This window comes from Lissotriton helveticus, chromosome 12 (genome assembly GCF_964261635.1).
Source record: "Lissotriton helveticus chromosome 12, aLisHel1.1, whole genome shotgun sequence".
Taxonomy (NCBI): Eukaryota; Metazoa; Chordata; class Amphibia; order Caudata; family Salamandridae; genus Lissotriton; species Lissotriton helveticus.
In genome coordinates this window covers 772,668,186-772,691,023 of record NC_136073.1, presented here as the reverse complement: position 1 = coordinate 772,691,023, position 22,838 = coordinate 772,668,186, and the positions used below count along the sequence as shown (strand labels likewise).

The following is a 22,838-nucleotide window of genomic DNA, read 5'->3' as shown; positions in this document are numbered from 1 at the left end:
CCAGTTAAAGCCCCAAATCTGGGTGTCACATTGGATCCACACCGCCAGTGGCTGGATGGCGAGCGCTAATAACAGCGGGGACAGTGGGCTCCTGACAGTACTCCATTGCCCATGCCTGGGTGCCCGAATATAGGACCCTAACATATGCCCCGAATTGAGGTCTGAACCTCATGCCGCTAAGCACCTTATCAGGATAAGTCCAGTCAACTGAATCAAACACCTTTTCAAAATCAATAAACAGGAGGCCAGCTGGGCCTCCTAGAGCTCTAATATGGGACAGTACGGTGGGTACTCTGCATATGCAATGTCTGGTGGTGCGCGGAGGGATAAATTTACATTGGTTGGGGTGGACCAGTTGGTGAATGACCTTCAACAGCTGCTTCCCCAGAACCTTTGCATAAAGTTTAACCTTGCTGTTGATAAGGGATGTGGGTCAGAAAGAGGCGCAAGTTGAATGTGTGCGACCAGGTTTGGGAAGGATCACAATTGTGGCATGGACAGACTCGGAGAAAAAGTGGCCTGTGACAACTGGTTCATTATATAATTTAAGCAGACGCGGGACAAATTTGGGGCAGAGTTTGCGAAAGAACTCTACGGCCTATCCGTCAGGTCCTTGTGTTTTACCCAGATTAAGATCCACCAGCCCGTCTCCTATTTCTTCTCTGGTAATATCCCTTTCCAGTACTGCTTTTCCAGGGAGGACAATTGGGACAAGGGGAGTTCCCCCACGAAAGAGGACTTTGTTTCAGTGCCTGGACGTATTTGGCGAATATAAAGCTTCCTGTAGTACTGGGCAAATACAACGGCGATCCCCTTAGAATCTTCCACCCATCTTCCTGAGCTCCCCGTGATGCTGGGTCTCCCCCTGTTTTCAGATTGATGTGTTTCGAGCCAGTGTAGTAGATTACTAAAAGTACTGCCCCATTCTTAAACCCTGCACGTGGATGCAGTGCTTAATTTGTAAAAAAACATAAGTGCCAGGGCCCTCGTCAGGAGGCCACCGCAGTTTGCACCATACGTTGCCACTGTACTTACAAAACTACTACCCTTCACACTAAACTGTGACAATTCAGCCTGTTTGAGGTTGTTAAAGCATTAGGAATGGCATAGTTGAATCTTGTGTAGTATGACTTCCAAGCTAGTAATGTCACTGGAAGATGAAGTATGATCAATGTGTGGCTAGGTTTGGTTTTTCTAAGGACAAGCTTAAATGGGCAGAGATGCTTGTTTCTTTCCTAGATAGAGGCGTGGAATTTTTTTAACTGGATGAAAAAGTGATTATACATGCGCTGAGGAGGAGGACTTGTCAACTGTACATGTCTTGAAAATGCATGTGGATGCTTTGCCTCAAAACGGTAGTGTGTCATTTTTATTCCAGGAAATCTATTTTTAACAAAACTTAACATACTGTGGGAACAAGCCAACATCTCAGCCCAATGTTACAACTGCCACCAGACTGGTGTTGGGCGTAAGGGTGAGGTTTGCGATGAGGTGTAACAAGGATTATCAAAGGAAGGGCAGAGTGGTATACAGGAGCGCCCCCCCCCCCTCTATGGAGGAGGAGCGTCACCCCCCCCCTGCCAGCAGCAGTAACAAAATCTGAAAAATAAAATGATAATAAACCACGCTTTCTAATCTTCTTGTAGGCGGGGCCAGGGGATGACAGGCACTGAGGGGGATTGGTGGGCACTGTTAGCAGTGCGCATGACGGTTTGCCAGTCGTCTCAGGCTGACCAAACCATCACGTGCATTGAAGCTGTCTCCAACCCAGCTGCGTTGCTGGGTTGGAGACAGTAGGCATAGGCTCCCATTCTCAATGAGAGCGCAAATCGAGGACGCAGAGGTCTTTCCAGATGCTGGTCTCATGCTGTGAGAGCAGCGTCAGAATTGACCGGTGGGCAGTCTGCGATCCTGTGCCTGCAGAGTCAGAATTGACCGCAGGGCAGCCTGCGATCCTGTGCCTGCAGAGTCAGAATTGACCGCAGGGCAGCCTGCGATCCTGTGCCTGCAGAGTCAGAATTGACCGCAGGGCAGCCTGCGATCCTGTGCCTGCAGAGTCAGAATTGACCGCAGGGCAGTCTGCGATCCTGTACCAGCAGAGTCAGAATTGACCGCAGGGCAGTCTGCGATCCTGTGCCAGCAGAGTCAGAATTGACCGCAGGGCAGTCTGCGATCCTGTGCCTGCAGAGTCAGAATTGACCGCAGGGCAGCCTGCGATCCTGTGCCAGCAGAGTCAGAATTGACCGCAGGGCAGCCTGCGATCCTGTGCCTGCAGAGTCAGAATTGACCGCAGGGCAGCCTGCGATCCTGTGCCTGCAGAGTCAGAATTGACCGCAGGGCAGTCTGCGATCCTGTGCCAGCAGAGTCAGAATTGACCGCAGGGCAGTCTGCGATCCTGTGCCTGCAGTGGAGCCAGAAGAGCGGCGATGCGGTGGGATTCAGTTACGTTTTTTCTTTGTCTATTTGTTTTGTCCGACATGAGTCATGACTTTTGGTAGACGATGAAAGAATTATTTCAACCAGTATTTGCTGCAGATACCTAGAATACATAGCTACCTAGGGATTACCCGGTGAAAGAGTTTGCTTTTTTAATAACCTGTGGAGCAGTCGATGACAGTAACTATGGAAAGCACTGTCTTCAGAAATTTCAAGAAATCTGAACACTGTGTATAGCCAGTCAGGTTCTATGAAAGGTCAAAGTATTGCATAGTTATTAGGGCTGCTAGGGATGTGAAATTTTGCACTGGGTTTCTAGTGTTTTCTGTGTCATTTGTTTAGTTCTGGCAAGATATTGTATGTGGGTGGTATCTGGCTGATGTAGATTGAAGATATGACTGCGGAAGACGGGTGAAGGGAAAGTGAACTGCATTCTGCTATAAGCAGTGGTGCAAAAACAAACAGATTCACAAACTTTTTTTCTATGATGTAGAGAAGAAAGACACAAATTACATACAAAAATATCTGTGAATCTGGGTGCCAATTGGCAAGATAAAGATGCAGGGAAGTAGTTGATGGTTATTACATTGGAAATACTCCAGAATTGGATGTTAATCTTGTATATTATTTTTATTATAATTTTTCTTCCTCTCGTGTTGTCGCATTTGATCCACTCCTATGTTGCTGAGTATCAGCTACTAGCCCATTCGTCGCTGACCCCAGGATTTGTAACCGGCCTTGTTAAGTGAGACCTATTTGATTCATTGCCTGTTTATATTCCCATTTGTCTCATGTAGTGAACTGTTACCTTCCTTCCCTTCAAATTGTAAAGCGCTCTGATATCCCTCGGGATCATGTTTGCGCTATATAAAACTTTATAAATAAATAAAAACATTCGAGGGATTCTGTTTACAGAGGGGCTTGGAGGTCAATGTGTCAAAGACAAAACTGATGGCATTTAATCCACACGGGGCCTTCAAGGGGGGCATCCAAATGAACGAACGGCCGTTAGTACAGGTCAAGGAGTTTACCTACCTAGGGGCTAACTTTCAAGACAATATGAAGTGGGATTACCAGATAGATCTAGCATCCCTTAAACATAGGCAACTGTCGGGGGTTCTACACCTGGAATATAACTCTTCACATACTAAGCCCATTAGCCCAGTTTTAGAAATTTATAACATGAAAGTCATTAGTTCATCCCTATACGGTTCGGAACTCTGGGGGTGCGAGAACCTACTAACTCTCACGTCTTCTGAAAATAGGTTCTTGAGAAAAATTACTAGACTTCCACAAAGTACCCCAATGTGCCCATTATTGTATGATCTGGGGAGAAAACCGATTGCAGCCATAGCTAAACTTCGACCCCTTCTTTATTGGCGGAGACCCTGGACTATGCCGGAGCTCGCAGGCTATGCGAAAGGTTTCTCAGAAATAACAAGGGCTGATACTTTAAATGGCTATGGGCGGTCAGAGACATCTTGTCTAATATAGGTATGACCTCCCTATGGTTCGATCCTGAAAATTAAAATTTTCCCACAAAGGAGGTTCTGAAGGTTAAATATTGGGAATAGTCTCAGCATAACATTAATAGATTAAGTGAGCCATCTTCTCTAACTGGCCTTTTTTTGGAACATAAAGTTATCCCGAAGCTGGAGACATACTGGGACCAAATCACGAAACCGCTAGACTGGAAACTGTATTTTCAGTTTAGGGTACACACAATGCCAGTAAGAGCATTCACTGCTAGATGGAATAAACTTACTGTAGATACATGCCCGGTGTGTAAGTCTAGCAACGAATCTTTGGCTCATCTTCTTTTTGTTTGTGCTGTGTATGTTGCTCCGCGTCGCGTTTGGCTGCTTCCAATTTGTAAGCTCCTGGGCCCCAGACGGGCTAGCGAAGCTGAAAGAATTTTGCAGACCGATAGCTCAGCAGCAATTGCTATAGCCATGGCAAAATTCTTAGGGTGGTCATGGATATTAAGGTCCCACTCAATACGTCAAAGTGAGGATAAATAATGATGTGACCTAATACAGCCCTTTTCTTTTGAGCAGTCCAGGATACATTAGTGAGAAATAATTATCTAGATCCAAATTAGTTTTTAATGTAGAAGGTGGACCATAACAAGTGTTAAACTTATCTAAAATACTGTAATGCGAATTGTACATACTTTAAATGCTTTTATTATGTCTTTTGTATGTGTTTTTTTCAAGTTTTATGATAAGTGTATTCACCTAAATGTATAAAGGCTAGGATTGCATGCCCTATCATCTAGTAATATGATTATGAGACTTTAAAGATGGCAATAACAAGATAACAAGTGCGTGCATTATATTTAAAATATTTAAAAAAAGGTATTTTTTGTAACCAATTATTAAATTTACATGTTTTTCCTCTGGCAGCTGTTTTATTCAATCAATTCTATCTGTACGTTTGTAAATGCTTTTATGACTTAATTTGTCGAATAAAGCTGTTGAAATGGAAATGGATTTGCATATAGTTGTGTCTGAACTGGGGTGGCGAAGTGAGCTAAAGAACGATGATACATTCAACCCAGATCTATGACTGGGCGTGAATGTCTGAAATGTTTCAGCGCTCCGTCCATCATCTCCTTATGTTTACTTTGTTCGCCCTAAGTTGTCAGGGTATGCCCAGACATGGGTCCCTTGCTCACTTTGCCAGTGGATTTAAGCTAGCCTAACTGATGAGCGCTGTTAGCCCGAAACCGGTCCCAGGATGCTTGTTTCCGGTCCAGGGAAGAATGGCTTGGCAGTTCGGGCTGGACTGTTCACATGAAGCACAGGGTCAAGACTGATTTGCATATGGCTGTGTCTGAACTGGGGTGGTGAAGTGAGCTAAAGAACGATGATAGATTCAACCCAGATCTGTGACTGGGGGCGAGTGTCTGAAATGTTTCAGCGCTCCGTCCATCATCTTGGGTAGCAGATCTCTATGCAGAGAACAATCTATTAAGAGATGGTCCATTTTTGCATTGCCTTTCCCTAATTTGCTCCAGAGAACCCTACAAAGAGCTGATCATCCACCCAATGTTCTTTGGTGAGAACATTATAAAAGTGTAGTGCCCTCTTCAAGACCAAACAATGAAGCCTCCAAAGAGGGAAAAGGGGGGAGCAAAAATTGCCAGAAATATGATAGTCTGCCCAACATAAAATGGAGTGACCACTATCAGTAGAAAGGAAGCTTGAGACAACAACACCAGCTTATCGGAAAAGAACATTGTGTAAGATGGGATGACAAAAAGAGCATGCTACTCGCTCATGTCTAGCCAATGTTTTGCGGTTATGAAAGACCGTCTTAGATGCCAGAAATCTCAAGTACCAACTGTGCAACGACTCAAAAAGGGTGCACATCAAAAAAGTGAGAACTAAGTTAAAGTCCCACTTAACATCACATAGGGTTTTGGTGGAAATAAATTAGGGCTGGTCCAGCAACTACAAAAAGGCCGGAAAAGCAAATAAATTGCCTGTAATTGTGCTTAAAGCAAATTCATGCGGGGACAGGGACAAAACAAACAACAAAACTTCAGACAATTTGACCTGCAAAGGACCAGCTTGTCAGGTGACGCACCAATCCAACAATTAGCATACAGTGATCTTGTGGAAGGGCGCATCACTGCCAAGATCACACTAATGATCACATGGGGAAGGTCGAAAGAGGTCAATTGCTGTTGCTCAATCTATAAGCATGGAGATGAAAGTTGAGCAGGTTCGGATGGTGTACCCCGCCCTGCTGCTGCCCACAAGATCCTCCTGAAGCAGAAGCTTGACTTGAGGACAGATAGTCATGCCCAGGATTTCGAGGTACCACATTCTCCTGACCCAATCTGGGGCCACTAAGATGACATGGGCCCAGCCGTTTCTGATCTTCTTTAGTACTTGGGGCAGGAGAGGCATTGGTGGGAATTCATTCAGGAATCCCCAGCTCCACTTTAGACAGCTGGCATCTAAGAGAGCAGACTTGGAAACAAGAGCTGACATTGCTCATACTCTGCAGAAGCGAAAAGAAAGAACCAGGTTTCTCCCCATTGCTGGAAGACATCCTGTGCCACCTCCGAATGCAACTGCCATTCGTGATCCGCTAAGACTTGGTGGCAGAGTTTGTCCACTCTGGAGTTTATAGATCCCACAAGGTGGTTTACCACCAGAGAATTTCCCTGGCAGTCCAGCCAATTCCAGAGGTTCAGGACCTCCTGACACAGGGGCCACAACGCACCCCATTTTGCTTGCTGCAATACCGCACGGCGGTGATGTTGTCCGTGAGCACCTGAATCAGCCTTCATATGGCAGCAGGAAGGCCTTCAATGCCAAGGGAATCGTCCAACAAATTGATGTGGAGTGGAGTCTCCGCCCGATACCAGAGGCCTTTTATCTTCACATATCCTCAATGGCCTCCCCAGCCCAATAGTGATGCAGCTGTGACCACTTTCAGCTCTAAGTGGGGTAAAGAAAGGTGTCTTCCACTGCCCCAATAGAGGTCGAGCATCCACCACAGCAAGTCTTTTGCAGTCACATCCAAAATCTGGATACAAATTCCATTGATGTTGTGCCCACTCATATTTGAGGCCCCACTGCAAAGCCTGAATGTTTCGCCAGTAGGATACTGGTGGTCAACAATACCAGGAGCCTCACAGCCATCCCTACTGACATCTAGGACCGATGCTGAAACTTGGGGATCATAGCGTGAAAATCCTGGACTCCTGCGCCATGGGACTATCCTACCGTACCATATCCAGAATAGCTCGGATGTACAGTAACGTGCAGGAGTCAGGTGTGACTTTGGCTCATTGGTAGCGAACCCAAATGATGTTAGGAGAGTTGTCATTGTCTGGAACTAGTTGACTACTGCCTGGGGTGAGCACGCCGTCAACAGCCAATCATTGTTGTATGGAAGAATGGTACCCCTGACCATCGAAGGTGTGTTGCGACTACCGTCATGACTTTCGTGAACACCCGGGGGCACTGATGAAGCCAAAAGGAACCAAAGTGAACTGAAAATACTATTGGCCCACTGCGTACCACAGGAAGTGCCTCTGGGCCTGCAGAAATTATGGTCTGCAGGTCCATTGCCACCATCCAGTCTCCAGAGTAGCCACCGAAAAGACAGCTGGCATTTACTGACCTCAGAGAAAGGATCGTAGAAGGGAAAAGCCACTTACCAAAGGACACTATTAATTTCAAACCCCAATCAGGTGGAGTGGTAGGAAAGGCAATCAGTTTACTTTGCTGGTGTGGGTTCTTGTATCACCACATACTCTGGTGTCAAATGTTATTAAAAAAAAAGGCTGGGTTGGTTGGTGCAGGATAATGGCAATGAGAAACATGCTTGTTAACAGTTGGACCTGAACATGGTTTCACCCAAGTACCTAACAGGATGTCCATAAGGGCCTCGTTAAATAGCAGTAGGGGTTCTGTAGGTGCCTGACATGGCTGAAGTACATCAGTTAAAACATTAGTCTTGACCTCCCATAGAGGGGAATTGTAGGTCTAAGACATCTGCTGCCCTCTGCATAATGATTGCGAAGGGGGTGCTTTCCTACATAGCTGGGCTAGAGGAGATACACAACCTTTATCTGGAAAAGTATTCAGACCACTGGCATCTTAAAGTTCTTAATACCAGTATCCAGACCACTATCATCTTGAAGTTCTTAAAATCATGTTCTGGGATATAATCATCCCCTTCATCGTAATTGTCATTGTCTGAGTCAGTGGCAAAAAGAATGCCTAAAGTTTGGGCCCTACGGAGTACTAAGGGCAAGGTGTCAGAATCGCAGGGATTGCCCGCTGGCTGTATGCTAGTCGGAGCCGGGTACTGCTACGGCAGAGGTCATTATGGATTCAGCTTGGAGTCAGATATCACAATGGGTTGTAAACCCTCTTCTAATGTTGATGCAGAGGGAACCAGCACCGGTGATGGCGCCGGAATCAAAGTTGGCACTGTATCTGGTGCCGAACACGTTGCTGAACTTGATGCGGGTCAAGTGGCATAGAGGGTGCGAAGGCAGAACTCTGAATGGAGGCCCTGTGGATCCTTGGGGCCTGTAGGCGTGCCAAAGGAAGACGACAAAGTGATAAAAACGGAGAGCAAGAACTCTCAAAAGGCCTCTAATTGCTATGATGTCGCCAGGAACTCAGGATGAGCCGAGACAAGACTCCAAATCAGTTCTGATGGAGACAGATAGGTACATTTGATGCCCTTGCGTCCCTCCCTGGAATCTAAGAGTAGCTGAAAATGACAAAGTCCAGTATCAACTTCATGTGCTTTTTCATGGACTTATCCAGAGATATCGTTTGCAACAGTAATCGCTGCTTCAAGATTTCGTGACCAGGAAGGGGACTTTCCTTTCAAGTTTGACCAGGCGCTTTGTGGAGTCTTCTTGTGCTTAGTGACATAAAGATTGACTTTACGATTCCGTATGGCCTTCGGGTTTATCTATGTTCAACCATCACGGGACCTAGAGTTGTGTTCAGACCCCAGGGCACCAAGGACACACTTTATGAGGTCTGTCAAAGACATCCGTTTGTAACAGTTCCTACACAGTTTGAACCCTGTCATCTTGCAGGGTGACATTTTACCTTGAACACTGGTCAAATTTTCAGAAATGTATGGCCTTGAAACCAAAGAAAATCTCCGGACTGTGTTTGAAGGCATGGAAAAAAAAGGAACTGATGTCAATGCACACAGGTGGTGTTCATATAAGGCTCAGCTCGTCACTTCCAGAGCGGAACGACGTCAGCGCCGTCCTGCATGGCACAACCTATGGGCAAGCAGGAGCTTCGCTTTAAAGATTCCAGATTAAGGCCAATGCCTGTGGAATACTCACAAGGTGAGGAATCTGCCGTTCGCGGTATCCATCAGAACCGGCAGTTGGTTTAAGTGGATTGGCGACTAGCCTCTCTTTCTTGGGTTTAATGAACTTGGGCAAGCCTAACGTCCGTACAACCAACCTGATAACTCATCATCTGCCTCCAGGCCACATTAGGAGACAGGTCTCTTTTCTCAATCCTTCATTTCACACTAAGGTACACGCTTTATACAGCCAGCACGCAAACACAGCTATCTTCTGCCCTGACAATCAATGAAAGTTGACAGAGTGGTATCTTACAATTAGAGACGAACAGGTCATGTTTCCAGCTCAGAGGAACTGAGTGCGGGGAACCTTCAAGGACCCACCTCCTTCTCTTCTCTACACCCATAAAAGCGACAAGGGCCTCCTGGAACACTATAGAAGCACCTCCATATGTATACAGTGGGTTTATTGTCCACTTATGCACTGCATTATTTATCGCCCTAAAGGGACAGCTTTGCAGAAACATATGGGTAAATGTACAGGGGGCTCTGTAAAGCGCTGAGAAGTTTGATGCACACATTTGATGGGTCTTACGCAAGATGTAATCCAGTGATCCCCAATCACTACTTAAATTAATTTTGGAAATATTTTAGTTATACACCGTTTGTTTCCGACACAAGCCACAAAAATTGCCGGGACCTGTTTCGGGCTCCTGAAAGCCATCAGAAAGATTCTGCCCCTGCTTCCCCCCATTTCCCAGAAACTAATAATCCAAGGCCTTATCATCTCAAGGCTGGATTTTAGTAACGCCATTTATCTGGGCGCTCCCGAGGCAACATACAACAAACTGCAGAGAATCCAGAATGCTGCTGCAAGGATTCTCACTAACACCCCGATGAGATCCTCTGCCAAGCCAGCCCTGAGGCAGCTCCACTGGCTCCCAGTGAGAGAGAGAGTGGCCTTCAAGGCTCTTTGCCTGGCACATAAAATCTTACAGGACAAGGGACCGCCCATCCTAAAACAATTCATCAAACCCTATAAAGCCCCGAGAGCCCTTCGTTCGGACCATGAAAACCTAATCATTATCCCCAAAGTGAAGAAGGTGCGAACGGGCGGACGGCGTTTCTCCGTCAATACGGGCCGTCTATGGAACTCCCTCCCCCGGGACCTTAGGATGGAACCTGACTACCTTCGCTTTAGGAAACGGCTCAAAACACACCTGTTCCCCTGATCCCCCCCCCTCCCCTTTTTCTCTTCCCTCCCTCCTGAGCCTCCCTCTGGTTAGATCGGATCTTAGCGCTGGGATACTTACGGGTGACTACGCGCTTTACAAGACCCAAAATAAAATAAATAAAATAAAATAAAAATAAGTTTGTTAAGGAATTGCAAACTGAGTGCTTTCTGTAGGTTCAGGAAAAGCTGTAGCAAAACAGAGTGGAGAAATGAGCCCTACAGCAGCGGTTCCTAACCCTTTGGTGCCCCGCCCCCCCCACTGAATCATTACTGGAATACGGGGCCCACTACTGAGTCAGTTTGGTAACAGTTGGGGTGGCCTAAGCAATTTCTATGATTTGAACCTCAAAACAATACTCAAAACAGAACACCAAACAAGTCCACAAATACTGAAATGTTTTGTTTAAATCACAATCCAAAATGGAAAAAGTTTTCAAATGTGCATATTTATTTGTATACACGTTATACATTTGTATTTATTCGTTTCCAGGTTATTTAATTTTGTAAACCGTTCACGGAGCACCTGAGTAGGTCTTGCGTACCCCCAGGGGTTCTCGGACCACAGGTTAAGTAGCGCTGCCCTACAGTATTATAACAGTTGTGTAAGTCTGGTCTGATGCCGATCTCCGCGGAATAAAAAAAATGCCCCAAAACAATGAAGTGAGGTGGGACAGAAAAACGTGGCAAGGTGAGGAACGCCGCCGCCCAGTGTCACCTGCCTCAACTGAAAAGAATAGCCCCTGCCAGAGGCGGTGGCATGAATCCAGCCTTCCACACAACTCCACTTTTGAACAGCCGCCAAATTTTCTCTGAACCTTCTTTACTGAGAGCTATTGAAATGTTCCTGCCTGGCCTGTTTAGTAGGCTTTTCAGAAGCATGTTTTAAGTGGGCTTTCTGGGTTTATTTCACGTATTTTTTCAAAAACTGATTTGCTTTCTCTCCAGCGAAGGTTTGTGTATCATTTTTTGTTGACACATTCGTTTTGTTGCTGTTTGGTGTTTCAAGTTCGCAGTGGACTAGAACTGGCAAACACTGCAGCATTGCAACAGGCCGGGGAACTCCCTACATTATGTAACTTTGCCTGGTTACTCTCCAGGCTTCTTTCCTTGCTTTCCTGCGTCATCACGCGGCCTTCAGTCCACTGACTCACACCAAGAGCTGAAGCCAATGGAGCGATGCTGGCTGGGAGCTGCCAGCACGTGGGGCAATGGACCTTAACTCAGAGATATCACATTGGGGGCTTCCTTTAATGCAGAGACATCGCACTATGACAGTCTCTATTTAGGTCGCATCACAAGGGGAAGTTGCCCTTAATGCGGGGAAATCGCACTGGGTGCTGCTGTTAATGCAGCAACATCATACTTGAAGCAGCCCTTAATGTAGTAATATCACACAAGGAACTGCCCCAAATGCATTGACAATGCAGATGGAGTGGAGCTTAATTCAGTGACATCACACTGGGAGTGTCCTTCAAAGCAAGGCTATTGCAGTGGGAGCGGTCTTTAATGCAGCGACACCAAACCAGAAGTAGCCCCAAATGGAGCGATATCACTCTGGGATCATCAAACCAGAAGAAGCCCCTAATGTAATGTTATCACTCTAGGATTGCAAAACAGAATGGTATGCTGTTCCTCCTAGAGGTTACGGGTCGATGTATGTAAGGAACACTGGTGTGTTCGCTAAGGGCAGGAGAAAAATATCCTCCTTGCGGAAAAGAACCCTCACACACCCAGTCAGCTAGGTGTCTTGCTTCAACATTGGGTCTGCTCCTTGTCAGGTCGGCGCTGCAATACCCGATCGGCACCCATGATGGGACCTTTTAGCTGAGATCTTTTTTACTGGTCGTTGGGTGCAGTGCGTGTGAGGGCCCTAGTGAGTGTAGATGGGAGGTTGTGAGGATAAAACAGGAAGTAGAAGTCCACTCAGAACAGCTTTAATGATTGTGGCCCTTATTCTGATTAAAACACAACAAAGTGCACACTCCTGCTATAAGGTAACAGGGTATTGCGCTATTGAAATCAGGCCAACATGTTTCTTGCCCTAAGTCAAGTAGACAGCAATTCTTTAGGACCGATGTGAGATCTATCTACACTTTTTGGTGGTGGTCTAAGGTAATAAAAAATTTGTGACCACCCATCCAGCACCCGGGACCGGCAGAGTGAGTGGTAGGTCTTTCACCGTAACAACGGACGTTCACACGACACTGCGCTATTCAGTGTTAACACGTGCCGGTACACGATGATGCACATTGAAGACCCTCATCGGGTGATGGTCTAAATCTACAGGTACCACTTTTTAGGGTGTTGTATGGGTGGTCACTAATTTTTTATTAGTTTAGATAACCACCAAAAAGTGTAGATAGATCTCACATTGGTCCTGAAGAATTGCCGTTTACTTGACTTAGGGTTTTAGCCTCACAACCTCACATCTACACTCACTAGGGCCCTCACATGCACTGCACCCAACAGCCAGGAAAAAAGATCTCTGCTAAAAGTCCCCATCATGGGTACCGATCGGGTATTGCAGTGCCGACCCGACGAGGAGCAGACCCAATGATTAAGCAAGACACCTAGCTGACTGGGTGTGTGAGGGTCCTTTTCTGAAAGGAGGATATTTTTCTCCTGCTCTTAGCGAACACACCAGTGTACCATACATACATCGACCTGTAACCTCTAAGAGGAACAGCATACCATTTTATTTTGCATTACGTGTGGGCCTGTATGCTGGACCTCATCAAAATAGCCCAGAGTCCACCCTTTCTTGGAGACATCACTCTAGGATTACCACACCGGAAGCAGCCTCCAATGTAGTGATATCACACTAGAGTCATCAACCCGGAAGCAGCTACTAATGTAGTGATATCACTCTAGGATCATCAAACCAGAAGCAGCCACTAATGTAGTGATATCACTCTGGGATCATCAACCGGGAAGCAGCCACTAATGTAGTGATATCACACTAGGGTCATCAACCCGGAAGCAGCCACTAATGTAGTGATATTACTCTAGGATCATCAAACCAGAAGAAGCCCCTAATGTAATGATATCACTCTAGGATTACCAGACCGGAAGCAGCCACCTATGTAGTGATATCACACTAGGGTCATCAACCCGGAAGCAGCCACTAATGTTACGATATCACTTTAGGATCATCAGATTGGAAGCAGCTACTGCTGTGGAGATTTCACACTAGGATCTTAAAGCCTTAAGCAGCCTCTAATGTAGTGATATCACTCTAAGATCATCAAACCAGAAGCCGCCACTAAAATAGTGATATCACTCTAGGATCATCAAACCAGATCAGCCACTACTACAGTGATATCAATACATTAGTGGTTGTTTCCGGTTTGATGATCCTAGAGTGAGCAAACCCTAATGTAGTGGCATCATGCAGGGAGCAGAGCTTAATGCATTGACCGAAAACTGGAAGTTGCCCTTAATGCATGGACATCACATCGAGGGCTGCCTTTAATGCATGGACATCACACCGGGAGCTGCCGTTAATGCATGGACATCACACTGAGGGCTGCCATTAATGCATGGACATCACACCGGAAGCTGCCATTAATGCATGGACATCACACTGAGGGCTGCCGTTAATGCATGGACATCACACCGGGAGCTGCCGTTAATGTTGTGTCATCACACTGGGAGCTGCCGTTAATGCGTCGACATCACACTGAGGGCTGCCGTTAATGCGTGGACATCACACTGGGAGCTGCCATTAATGTTGGGTCGTCAGACCAGGATCTGCAGTTAATGCATGCAAATCACACTAGGAGCTGCCGCTAATGTTGTGTCATCACACTGGGAGCTGCCGTTAATGCGTAGATATCCGACTGGGAGCTGCCGTTAATGTTGTGTCATCAGACCGGGATCTGCAGTTAATGCATGGATATCACACTAGGAGCTGCCGTTAATGTGTGGATATCAGACAGGGAGCTGCTGTTAATGTTGTGTCATCACTCTTGGCGCTGCCGTTAATTCGTGGATATCAGACTGGGAGCTGCCATTAATGTTGTGTCATCACACTGGGAGCTGCCGTTAATGCGTGGATATCAGACTGGGAGCTGTCATTGTTGTGTTATCAGACCGGGATCTGCAGTTAATGAATGGAAATCACACTAGGAGCTGCCGTTAATGTTGTGTCATCACACTGGGAGCTGCCGTTAATGCGTGAATATCAGACAGGGAGCTGCCGTTAATGTTGTGTCATCACACTTGGAGCTGCCGTTAATGCAAGGATATCAGACTGGGAGCTGCCGTTAATGTTGTGTCATCACACTTGGAGCTGCCGTTAATGCAAGGATATCAGACTGGGAGCTGCCATTAATGTTGTGTCATCACACTTGGAGCTGCCGTTAATGCAAGGATATCAGACTGGGAGCTGCCGTTAATGTTGTGTCATCACACTTGGAGCTGCCGGTAATGCAAGGATATCAGACTGGGAGCTGCCATTAATGTTGTGTCATCACACTTGGAGCTGCCGTTAATGCAAGGATATCAGACTGGGAGCTGCCATTAATGTTGTGTCATCACACTTGGAGCTGCCGTTAATGCAAGGATATCAGACTGGGAGCTGCCGTTAATGTTGTGTCATCACACTTGGAGCTGTCGTTAATGCAAGGATATCAGACGGGGAGCTGCCGTTAATGTTGTGTCATCACACTTGGAGCTGCCGTTAATGCAAGGATATCAGACTGGGAGCTGCCGTTAATGCAAGGATATCAGACTGGGAGCTGCCGTTAATGTTGTGTCATCAGACTGGGATCTGCAGTTAGTGCATGGAAATCACACTAGGAGCTGCCATTAATGTTGTGTCATCACACTGGTAGCTGCCGTTAATACGTGGATATTAGACAGGGAGCTGCCGTTAATGTTGTGTCATCAGACCGGGATCTGCAGTTAATGCATGGAAATCACACTAGGAGCTGCTGTTAATGTTGTGTCATCACACTGGGAGCTGCCGTTAATACGTGGATATCAGACAGGGAGCTGCCGTTAATGTTGTGTCGTCACACTTGGAGCTGCCGTTAATGCAAGGATATCAGACTGGGAGCTGCCGTTAATGTTGTGTCATCACACTTGGAGCTGCCGTTAATGCAAGGATATCAGACGGGGAGCTGCCGTTAATGTTGTGTCATCACACTTGGAGCTGCCGTTAATGCAAGGATATCAGACTGGGAGCTGCCATTAATGTTGTGTCATCACACTTGGAGCTGTCGTTAATGCAAGGATATCAGACTGGGAGCTGCCATTAATGTTGTGTCATCACACTTGGAGCTGCCGTTAATGCAAGGATATCAGACTGGGAGCTACCATTAATGTTGTGTCATCACACTTGGAGCTGCCGTTAATGCAAGGATATCAGACTGGGAGCTGCCGTTAATGTTGTGTCATCACACTTGGAGCTGCCGTTAATGCAAGGATATCAGACGGGGAGCTGCCGTTAATGTTGTGTCATCACACTTGGAGCTGCCGTTAATGCAAGGATATCAGACTGGGAGCTGCCGTTAATGTTGTGTCATCACACTTGGAGCTGCCGTTAATGCAAGGATATCAGACTGGGAGCTGCCGTTAATGTTGTGTCATCACACTTGGAGCTGCCGTTAATGCAAGGATATCAGACGGGGAGCTGCCGTTAATGTTGTGTCATCACACTTGGAGCTGCCGTTAATGCAAGGATATCAGACTGGGAGATGCCGTTAATGTTGTGTCATCACACTAGGAGCTGCCATTAATGTTGGGTCATCACACTGGTAGCTGCTGTTAATAAGTGGATATCAGACAGGGAGCTGCCGTTAATGTTGTGTCATCTGACCGGGATCTGCAGTTAATGCATGGAAATCACACTAGGAGCTGCTGTTAATGTTGTGTCATCACACTGGGAAATGCCGTTAATACATGGACATTAGACTGGGAGCAACAGTTAATGTTGTGTCATCAGAATGGGAGCTGGTCCTAATGCAGTGACATAAGGGAAGGATTAGGCCTTAATCTAGCGACACTTCACCGTGAGCTGCTCTTCATGTAATAGTATCAAACTATGAGCTACCACTAAAGTGATGACATCGTGGAGTGACTGAAATTTAATAAAGCGATATTACAATGGGAGCTAAACTTGATGCAGTGACGTGACCTTGTTAGCCTCCACCACTGCGATCACTTCCTACTGGGAGACAGACTTTACACACTAGAGGTATCCTCAGATCACGGTCACTCACACTATTAATGGCTCTCCTTATCAAGTGGGAGGGAGGCAGTGACACCCTCCACAAATATCTACCACCGAAGAACAAAAACAGTAGATAGGAATCATTAACTGAGCAGAAAGAGAGGTGCAATGTGTTTGTTACAAAAGATACCTGTTTAAAGTTCTGTACGCCGCGTCCACATTCCCGTTCTGGACCATGACTGTCCTGGCGATAAACTTCAAGTGGCTGGCCATGGTGGTGCCCTGCAGGACGTAAGCACTTCACCAAATTTCAATATGTCAAATATGGGGCGATCTTTCAAAGCACTGACACCGATGGTGGGTTGTCGAAGCGCTTAACTTATCACCTGAAACAAGAAGTATTCTGTTTTATTTGAATTATTAAGTGCAAGTTATATAACAAAGTACAAAGTAATGATCTATGTATAAACAGTGGAAAGAAGAGATTGATGTTGGGCACAGATGAGGTGGTTTGTTAACTACTCCCTGAATGCCCACAGAAACTCATGTTTTAGGAAATAAAATCATGCACAAGGATTCCCTGTTTGAAGAAATATATATATATATATATATATACACACACTTTTTCGAAATGTTGTTCGATAGCCTTAAAAAGCATGACAATTTAGAACTATGAACTAAGCCAACTCCGCTCGATTCGCTGAGCTTTTCACACTGCGCAGAGCTCGCAGAGTTTTTTCCTCGCTCGCCAACTGTAAGTTGGCGAGCGTGGAAAATCCAACACTAGACCACTTCCCTGCAAGATTTCTTAACGCGGGCAGTTGCGGATGTTCGCTACCGCTCGAATTGAGAAACTTTGTTTGCGTTGAGGAACTGCCGCTCGAGTAGAACTTCTACTCGACTGGCAGAAAGAAGCAGCGCCCTCTAGCACTGTGCGAGACGCTGTTTGTGCTGATTTTACAGCGCAGGACAAACACCAGGCTCTAAAAATCAGTGCCAATGGCGAGAGGTAATCCACTTTGCTGCTCGAGGAACTCCACGTAGCTTGGCAGAGTTTTTTGCCATTTAGCTGAGAACTCCGCCCAGTCTTACTCTAAACCCTCATGCTCTTTCTCCGACACTCCACTCCATTTTCAGAACTAGGAATTTCTGGTACAAACTAAGGGTGCCAAAGACCACTACCTACCCCAAAACACGAAAAGAAAATCCCTCCTTCCAGGCCTTCACACCCAAAGAGGTTCTCGACAGGTTTGTGTTTTGTGCCATATTTTGCCCAGTTCCACGTTATCGTGTTAAATGTTCCCAAGGACTCGGAAAGTAGGTCAATAAAATTTTTTTAAAAAACAGTTCATTGTAATAACGCGAACATTCGTCTTTCGCAATGTTATATGTGCCGTGTAAGCTACAACTAACTACGGGCACACAGTCAAAAAGAATCGAAAAAGGGATTAAAAAAATCTGAGGAAGGGGTGTTTCAGAGTTGAAATTAAACAAAATCACAAAAATAGATATACAAAATACAAAAGACTCAGTCCTCTTCCCTAAACAGTACTTCCATGGGCCTTCGAAAATAAAGCCAGAAAAAGAAGTGAATAACAAGTCCATTGCATAACTCCATGATGAGGTACGTGGGCTCTTATATAACACTTCCATGCCAGGCGCTTTGTTCTGGGTGCCAGCCCAGGTGAGCAGGGAGCGCGTGAGAGGGCGTGTGAGAACACGGTGTCCTAGGACATCCTGGGGCGGGTGTCTGAAGAACAAACACAGGCACTTCAGGTTGAGCGGGCCCACGCCCATCTGCCTTCCGAGGAAAGCGACGGGAGCGGCGCAGGCCCTGGGGTCAGGTCACGTACCAAGTCCCGAGCAGTGTCACCTGTGCAGGTACGCGGAGGATCGGCCCCTCCCCCCACGTGTACCTATACATTAGCAGCTGATCATCACTGCGTTTGGATATACTGTTAAGTGGAGCTTATGTAAAAGCACAAACTCTGTCTTATGAATGTTTGTTAGTTTTTTTTGCACAAAAGCGCAAATTGAAGAAAAATAAGGGCCTCGTGGGTGGGGGAAGGGGGTGAAAATAAGAGCAAATGGCGCGGGAGGGAACGAGGTGAAGTCGTGCATTCAAAGAGGGAGAGAGCAACATGGGGCAAAGTAGAAATACACAGGGGAGCGACGAGTGCTCGGAAGTGACATCAACACAGGGAGTGTGGGTCGTGGGAGAAGCACACCAGTGCAAAAACAACACCGAGCGCAAGGGGGTGGGTGGAGAAGTACACGAAAGCGAAACATGAAGGGGCAGATTTACAAGCCCCCTGCGCCTCTTTTACGCCGCCGTTGCGTCACTTTTGTGACGCAGCGGCGGAGCAAAAGATGCGCCATGCTGCAGGGTATTTACAAAGCCCTGCGCCAGAAGTAGGTTTTCCTACGCAGGGGGGGGGGGGGGGGGGGGGGGGCGTTCCGGCGCAGGAACGCTTTCCAAAAGTGGCTGAGTAAAATCTACAAGATTTCACTCAGTCACTTTTGAACCCATGGTGCATCAAAACCCTGCACCTGCTTGAAGCAGGCATAAGGATTGACCCCCATAGAGCATTGCTGGAGCTGCGTCGGGCTTGCGACGCAACTCCAGCAATGCGCCGCCTTTACGGCACCGGTGTGTCACACATCTTTGCCGTTTTTGCCCCATGGTGCGCCACATTGTAAACGCGGCGCATCCATGGTGGCGGAGCCGTGGTGCACAATAACTGACGCATTCCTGCTGATATGCAGGGATGCGCCAGTTATTGTAAATCTGCCCCGAAATGCATTTGGTGGGATTTGGGGGGGGGGGGGGGGACCACCCAGGGGCAGAAGGAGAGAGTTTTTATAACACATGTACTCTCATGGAGTGGTTACCCATCAAAAAAACAAAGGTTTTTATATACAGAATAACCCAGCACTCCACTGTAACTATTTAGGTCAATATTTGTTACACAAAGGACATTTACTGTGCATTGATCCAAATGTCATAAATAGCCAACAATTTAGGTTCTCACAAAAAAAGGTATTTTATTACCAAGCAAAATATAGATCATCTCCATATTTAAAGACAAACATAAGGTATTACAAAAAGTTTCAATGATCCATGACCAGGAGAGGATGATAGATATTGTAAAGGACTAATGATAATTCTGTGTCCTCCTCTTCTGGGTCCACAAGCAACAACAGCCGACACGTGTTTCGTCACGTCGTGTGACTTTCTCAAGGCTTCTAGGTTCCCGGAAAATCAGAATGTAATAACTTGGCCTGTGTTGTTCTTCGTTCGTCACGACTATAACTTTTTGGCAATTGATATTGTCGGTTTGATTTTTAGTGGTCAAATTTGATCCTGTCCGTCTATCTTGATCGGTAAATCACAACAGCGGTGTTACTTCCAACCCGGCTGCGGCAAGGTAAAGAATGAGGCATCACCTGTATCGACTGAACAGATCGCTGCACTGACTCGTGCAGCACAGAACACTATTAGATACTTTCAACTTTGGACGCACCCGTCCTTTGTCTTTCCATACCGTGACGTACAGTCCACCAGGGAATCGTTTTTCACACGTGTTTTACATGCCTCATTCTTTACCTTGCCGCAGCCGGGTTGGAAGTAACACCGGTGTTGCGATTTACTGATCCACTATAGAAATGCACAGCCCTGAAGAGTCACTTCTTCTACACTGTGTGACGAAACACGTGTCGGCTGGTTTGTTTCATGTGTACTGATCAAGATAAGTCTACTCTTTATGCAATTCTGGATACCGACCTTTGTTACTCTTTTCTTGAATATTGTTACATTGATTTGGTTCTAACACTAGAACCTAACACTTTGATACGTGTGCACAGGACTTGGACTTATTTGTATGGTGTGAGGCTTGACCTACAGCTTTACAGGGGTTGTTTCCTGTCTGGGTTTGTTGCCCAGACCGGTTGGCACCGTGCACTCTGGAACCACGAGTCTAACTCTTATTCATACACGCTAGAGCACCAGATCTTCCTGTTCATAATTCAAACCCATCTTCGTTACTTTAAATAAAGTGAAAAGAAGGATGGGGCAGAACACAGTCCTGTATTACCCCACGATTAACAGGAAAAGGGTCAGTCATCTCGCCTGTAGGTTCACAGCGCACTTGGGCAAATCTATGACTATGAGGTCTGTTTATAATGGTCAAAAGATCAGTGGGGACACCCATACCAGTTAACACCCGTCATAAATTAGATTGATAAACTAAATCCAATGCTGAATATAAATCAACAAATGCAACATACAGACGACCACTACCAAAGACCACCGTTTTCCCAAAAAGTAACTGGAATCAGAAAACCAAGTCCACCGTACTAATACACTCCCGGAATACCGCTTGAAGGGGTGTTCCTATTTCTTTTCTCTCCCATCCAGACATGTAGCCGGTCAAGGAGTAAGGTACTGAATAACTTTTGGGAGCAATCAATTAAGCGTATCGGCCTGTAATTAAGTGGATCAACTGGGAAGCCTTTCTTATACATTGGAATGACCTTAGCCCTTGGCCAGGAGGGGGGGTTGGTGCTTTACCCATGATGGAATTAAATATTAACATGAACTAGGAGACCAAACATCTATTTTTAACTTAAAAACAGATCCCCTGGAACTTTGTTCAACCCGGAGCTTTATTAGGAGCTATCTTAGCGATTGCCACTCTAACTTCTTGCAACGAGATTGGGTCAAAGTTCTTACTATTACTGCTCCCCCCTCCCCCTCTGAATAATTGTCAACCAACAAGGTCGCTGAGTGGGATTTACATTTCTTTTCAATCAGTACAGGTTAGAGAAGTGGAGAATCCACTCTGCTGCTAACACATTGGTCACCACAGGTCAGACACCCTCCTTACTACCCGTGGAGACCAAGCTCCAGAAAGCACGCTGATCCCCATTCCTAGCTGTGACCAGCAGGTCTTTCCACTTCCCAATCTCTTTTAGCTGGTTGAATAGCCTTCTTATAGAGATCCCTCCGGGCTTTAATTGCTTCCCTATCCTCTTGTTTAATTGCAGCCAGAAGAGCAAACTTTTCTTCCATACATGTTCTATGCTACCAGGAATGTGGGGCCCTCTTCCCAAAGATCATATTAGTTGCCATATAAAAATGTTACTTCAGTCCAGCAAACAAGTTGTTTTAAATGAAACTAATCTTTACCCCAAAGGCCCAACCAGAATCCCTCCCAACTAGGAGAAGGTCCTCAATGCTGCATGCAACTAAAGTGTTGACGTTTCACTACAGCTCCTGCCAGTCGGCCATTATGGGCCATTTCACTCTACGCACGTTGCTGGTCACTTGCAATCTACGGTCAAATGATTCTCTAGTGCTAGCTTCCATACAAAGAACAGGTAGCTCAACCTCAAAACCCAAAGCATTATCACAGTCTTATAATGGAACAACAGTTAAATAAATCTAAAGAGGCCAGGCCCTTATGTCCACGAGAATATAATCAAAAAGGCTAGTAGCAGGAGCACGATTAAAAGTATGCTTCCCCTCATTATTAGACCTTGTTCTGCCATTCCCTGCTCGTAGACCCTGCTCCATTGTAAGGGCATTAATTTGTAGTGCTGGGGGTACCATTTTTTTATTGGTGCAATTAGCAATTTGGGAATGCACCAGACGTTATCTTCCGCTAGAGTAAGTACAACAGTACTATCGTCTAAAGGTTCAAACTGGCAGTTACAACCTCTACCTACAAACATCAAAATTCCCCCCCCCCCCGGGGCTGGTGTGATATGTGAAATCAACAACTCAATAGTGGGGGAATCTTGATAGGCTCTGCCTGGCCTCAAATACACATTGTAAAAATAAGCTGTTTAGGATGGGATGGTCAATGAAATACAGAGAATAGCTGGTGAAGACACCGACATTTCTTTGACCTTGCAGTTTAACGCAGTACTGACCCAGGTTTCAATGCTTCTAAGGATCTGCGCTTTTAGATACAGCCTCTTTATTGAAATTGGCGTAGGCTGCACGATATAGTGGCCTTGTTGACCAGGTTTCCTGAAAAAGACAAATAGAGTGTTGATCTATGAACTTGGCCTATTCAGGAATGTCAAGTTTGGATGCTAGCCCTGCTATATTACAAGGCAACATTTTAGCCGCACTCGTCGAACATTTTGTTATTGACTCCACATAGTTGCCCATTCCTA

The 22,838-nt window shown here is 46.0% G+C and overlaps 1 protein-coding gene across 2 annotated transcripts in view; it reads right to left on the bottom strand.

Annotated features, from left to right (window-relative positions):
- The window catches only part of MRPS21 (mitochondrial ribosomal protein S21), a 189,659-nt gene that overhangs the window by 145,663 nt on the left and 21,158 nt on the right, over window positions 1–22,838 (bottom strand). Inside the window, exons 1-2 of one of the 2 annotated variants that reach the window (XM_078670383.1) lie at window positions 22,590–22,611; window positions 16,846–17,041 (exon numbers count right to left, since the gene is read on the bottom strand). In XM_078670383.1, the coding sequence (XP_078526509.1) occupies window positions 16,846–16,928 (83 nt within the window). In that variant the 5' untranslated portion in view covers window positions 16,929–17,041; window positions 22,590–22,611. Of the gene's footprint in view, window positions 1–16,845; window positions 17,042–22,589; window positions 22,612–22,838 lie in introns of those variants that run through there. The other variant, XM_078670382.1, reaches the window with a different exon arrangement.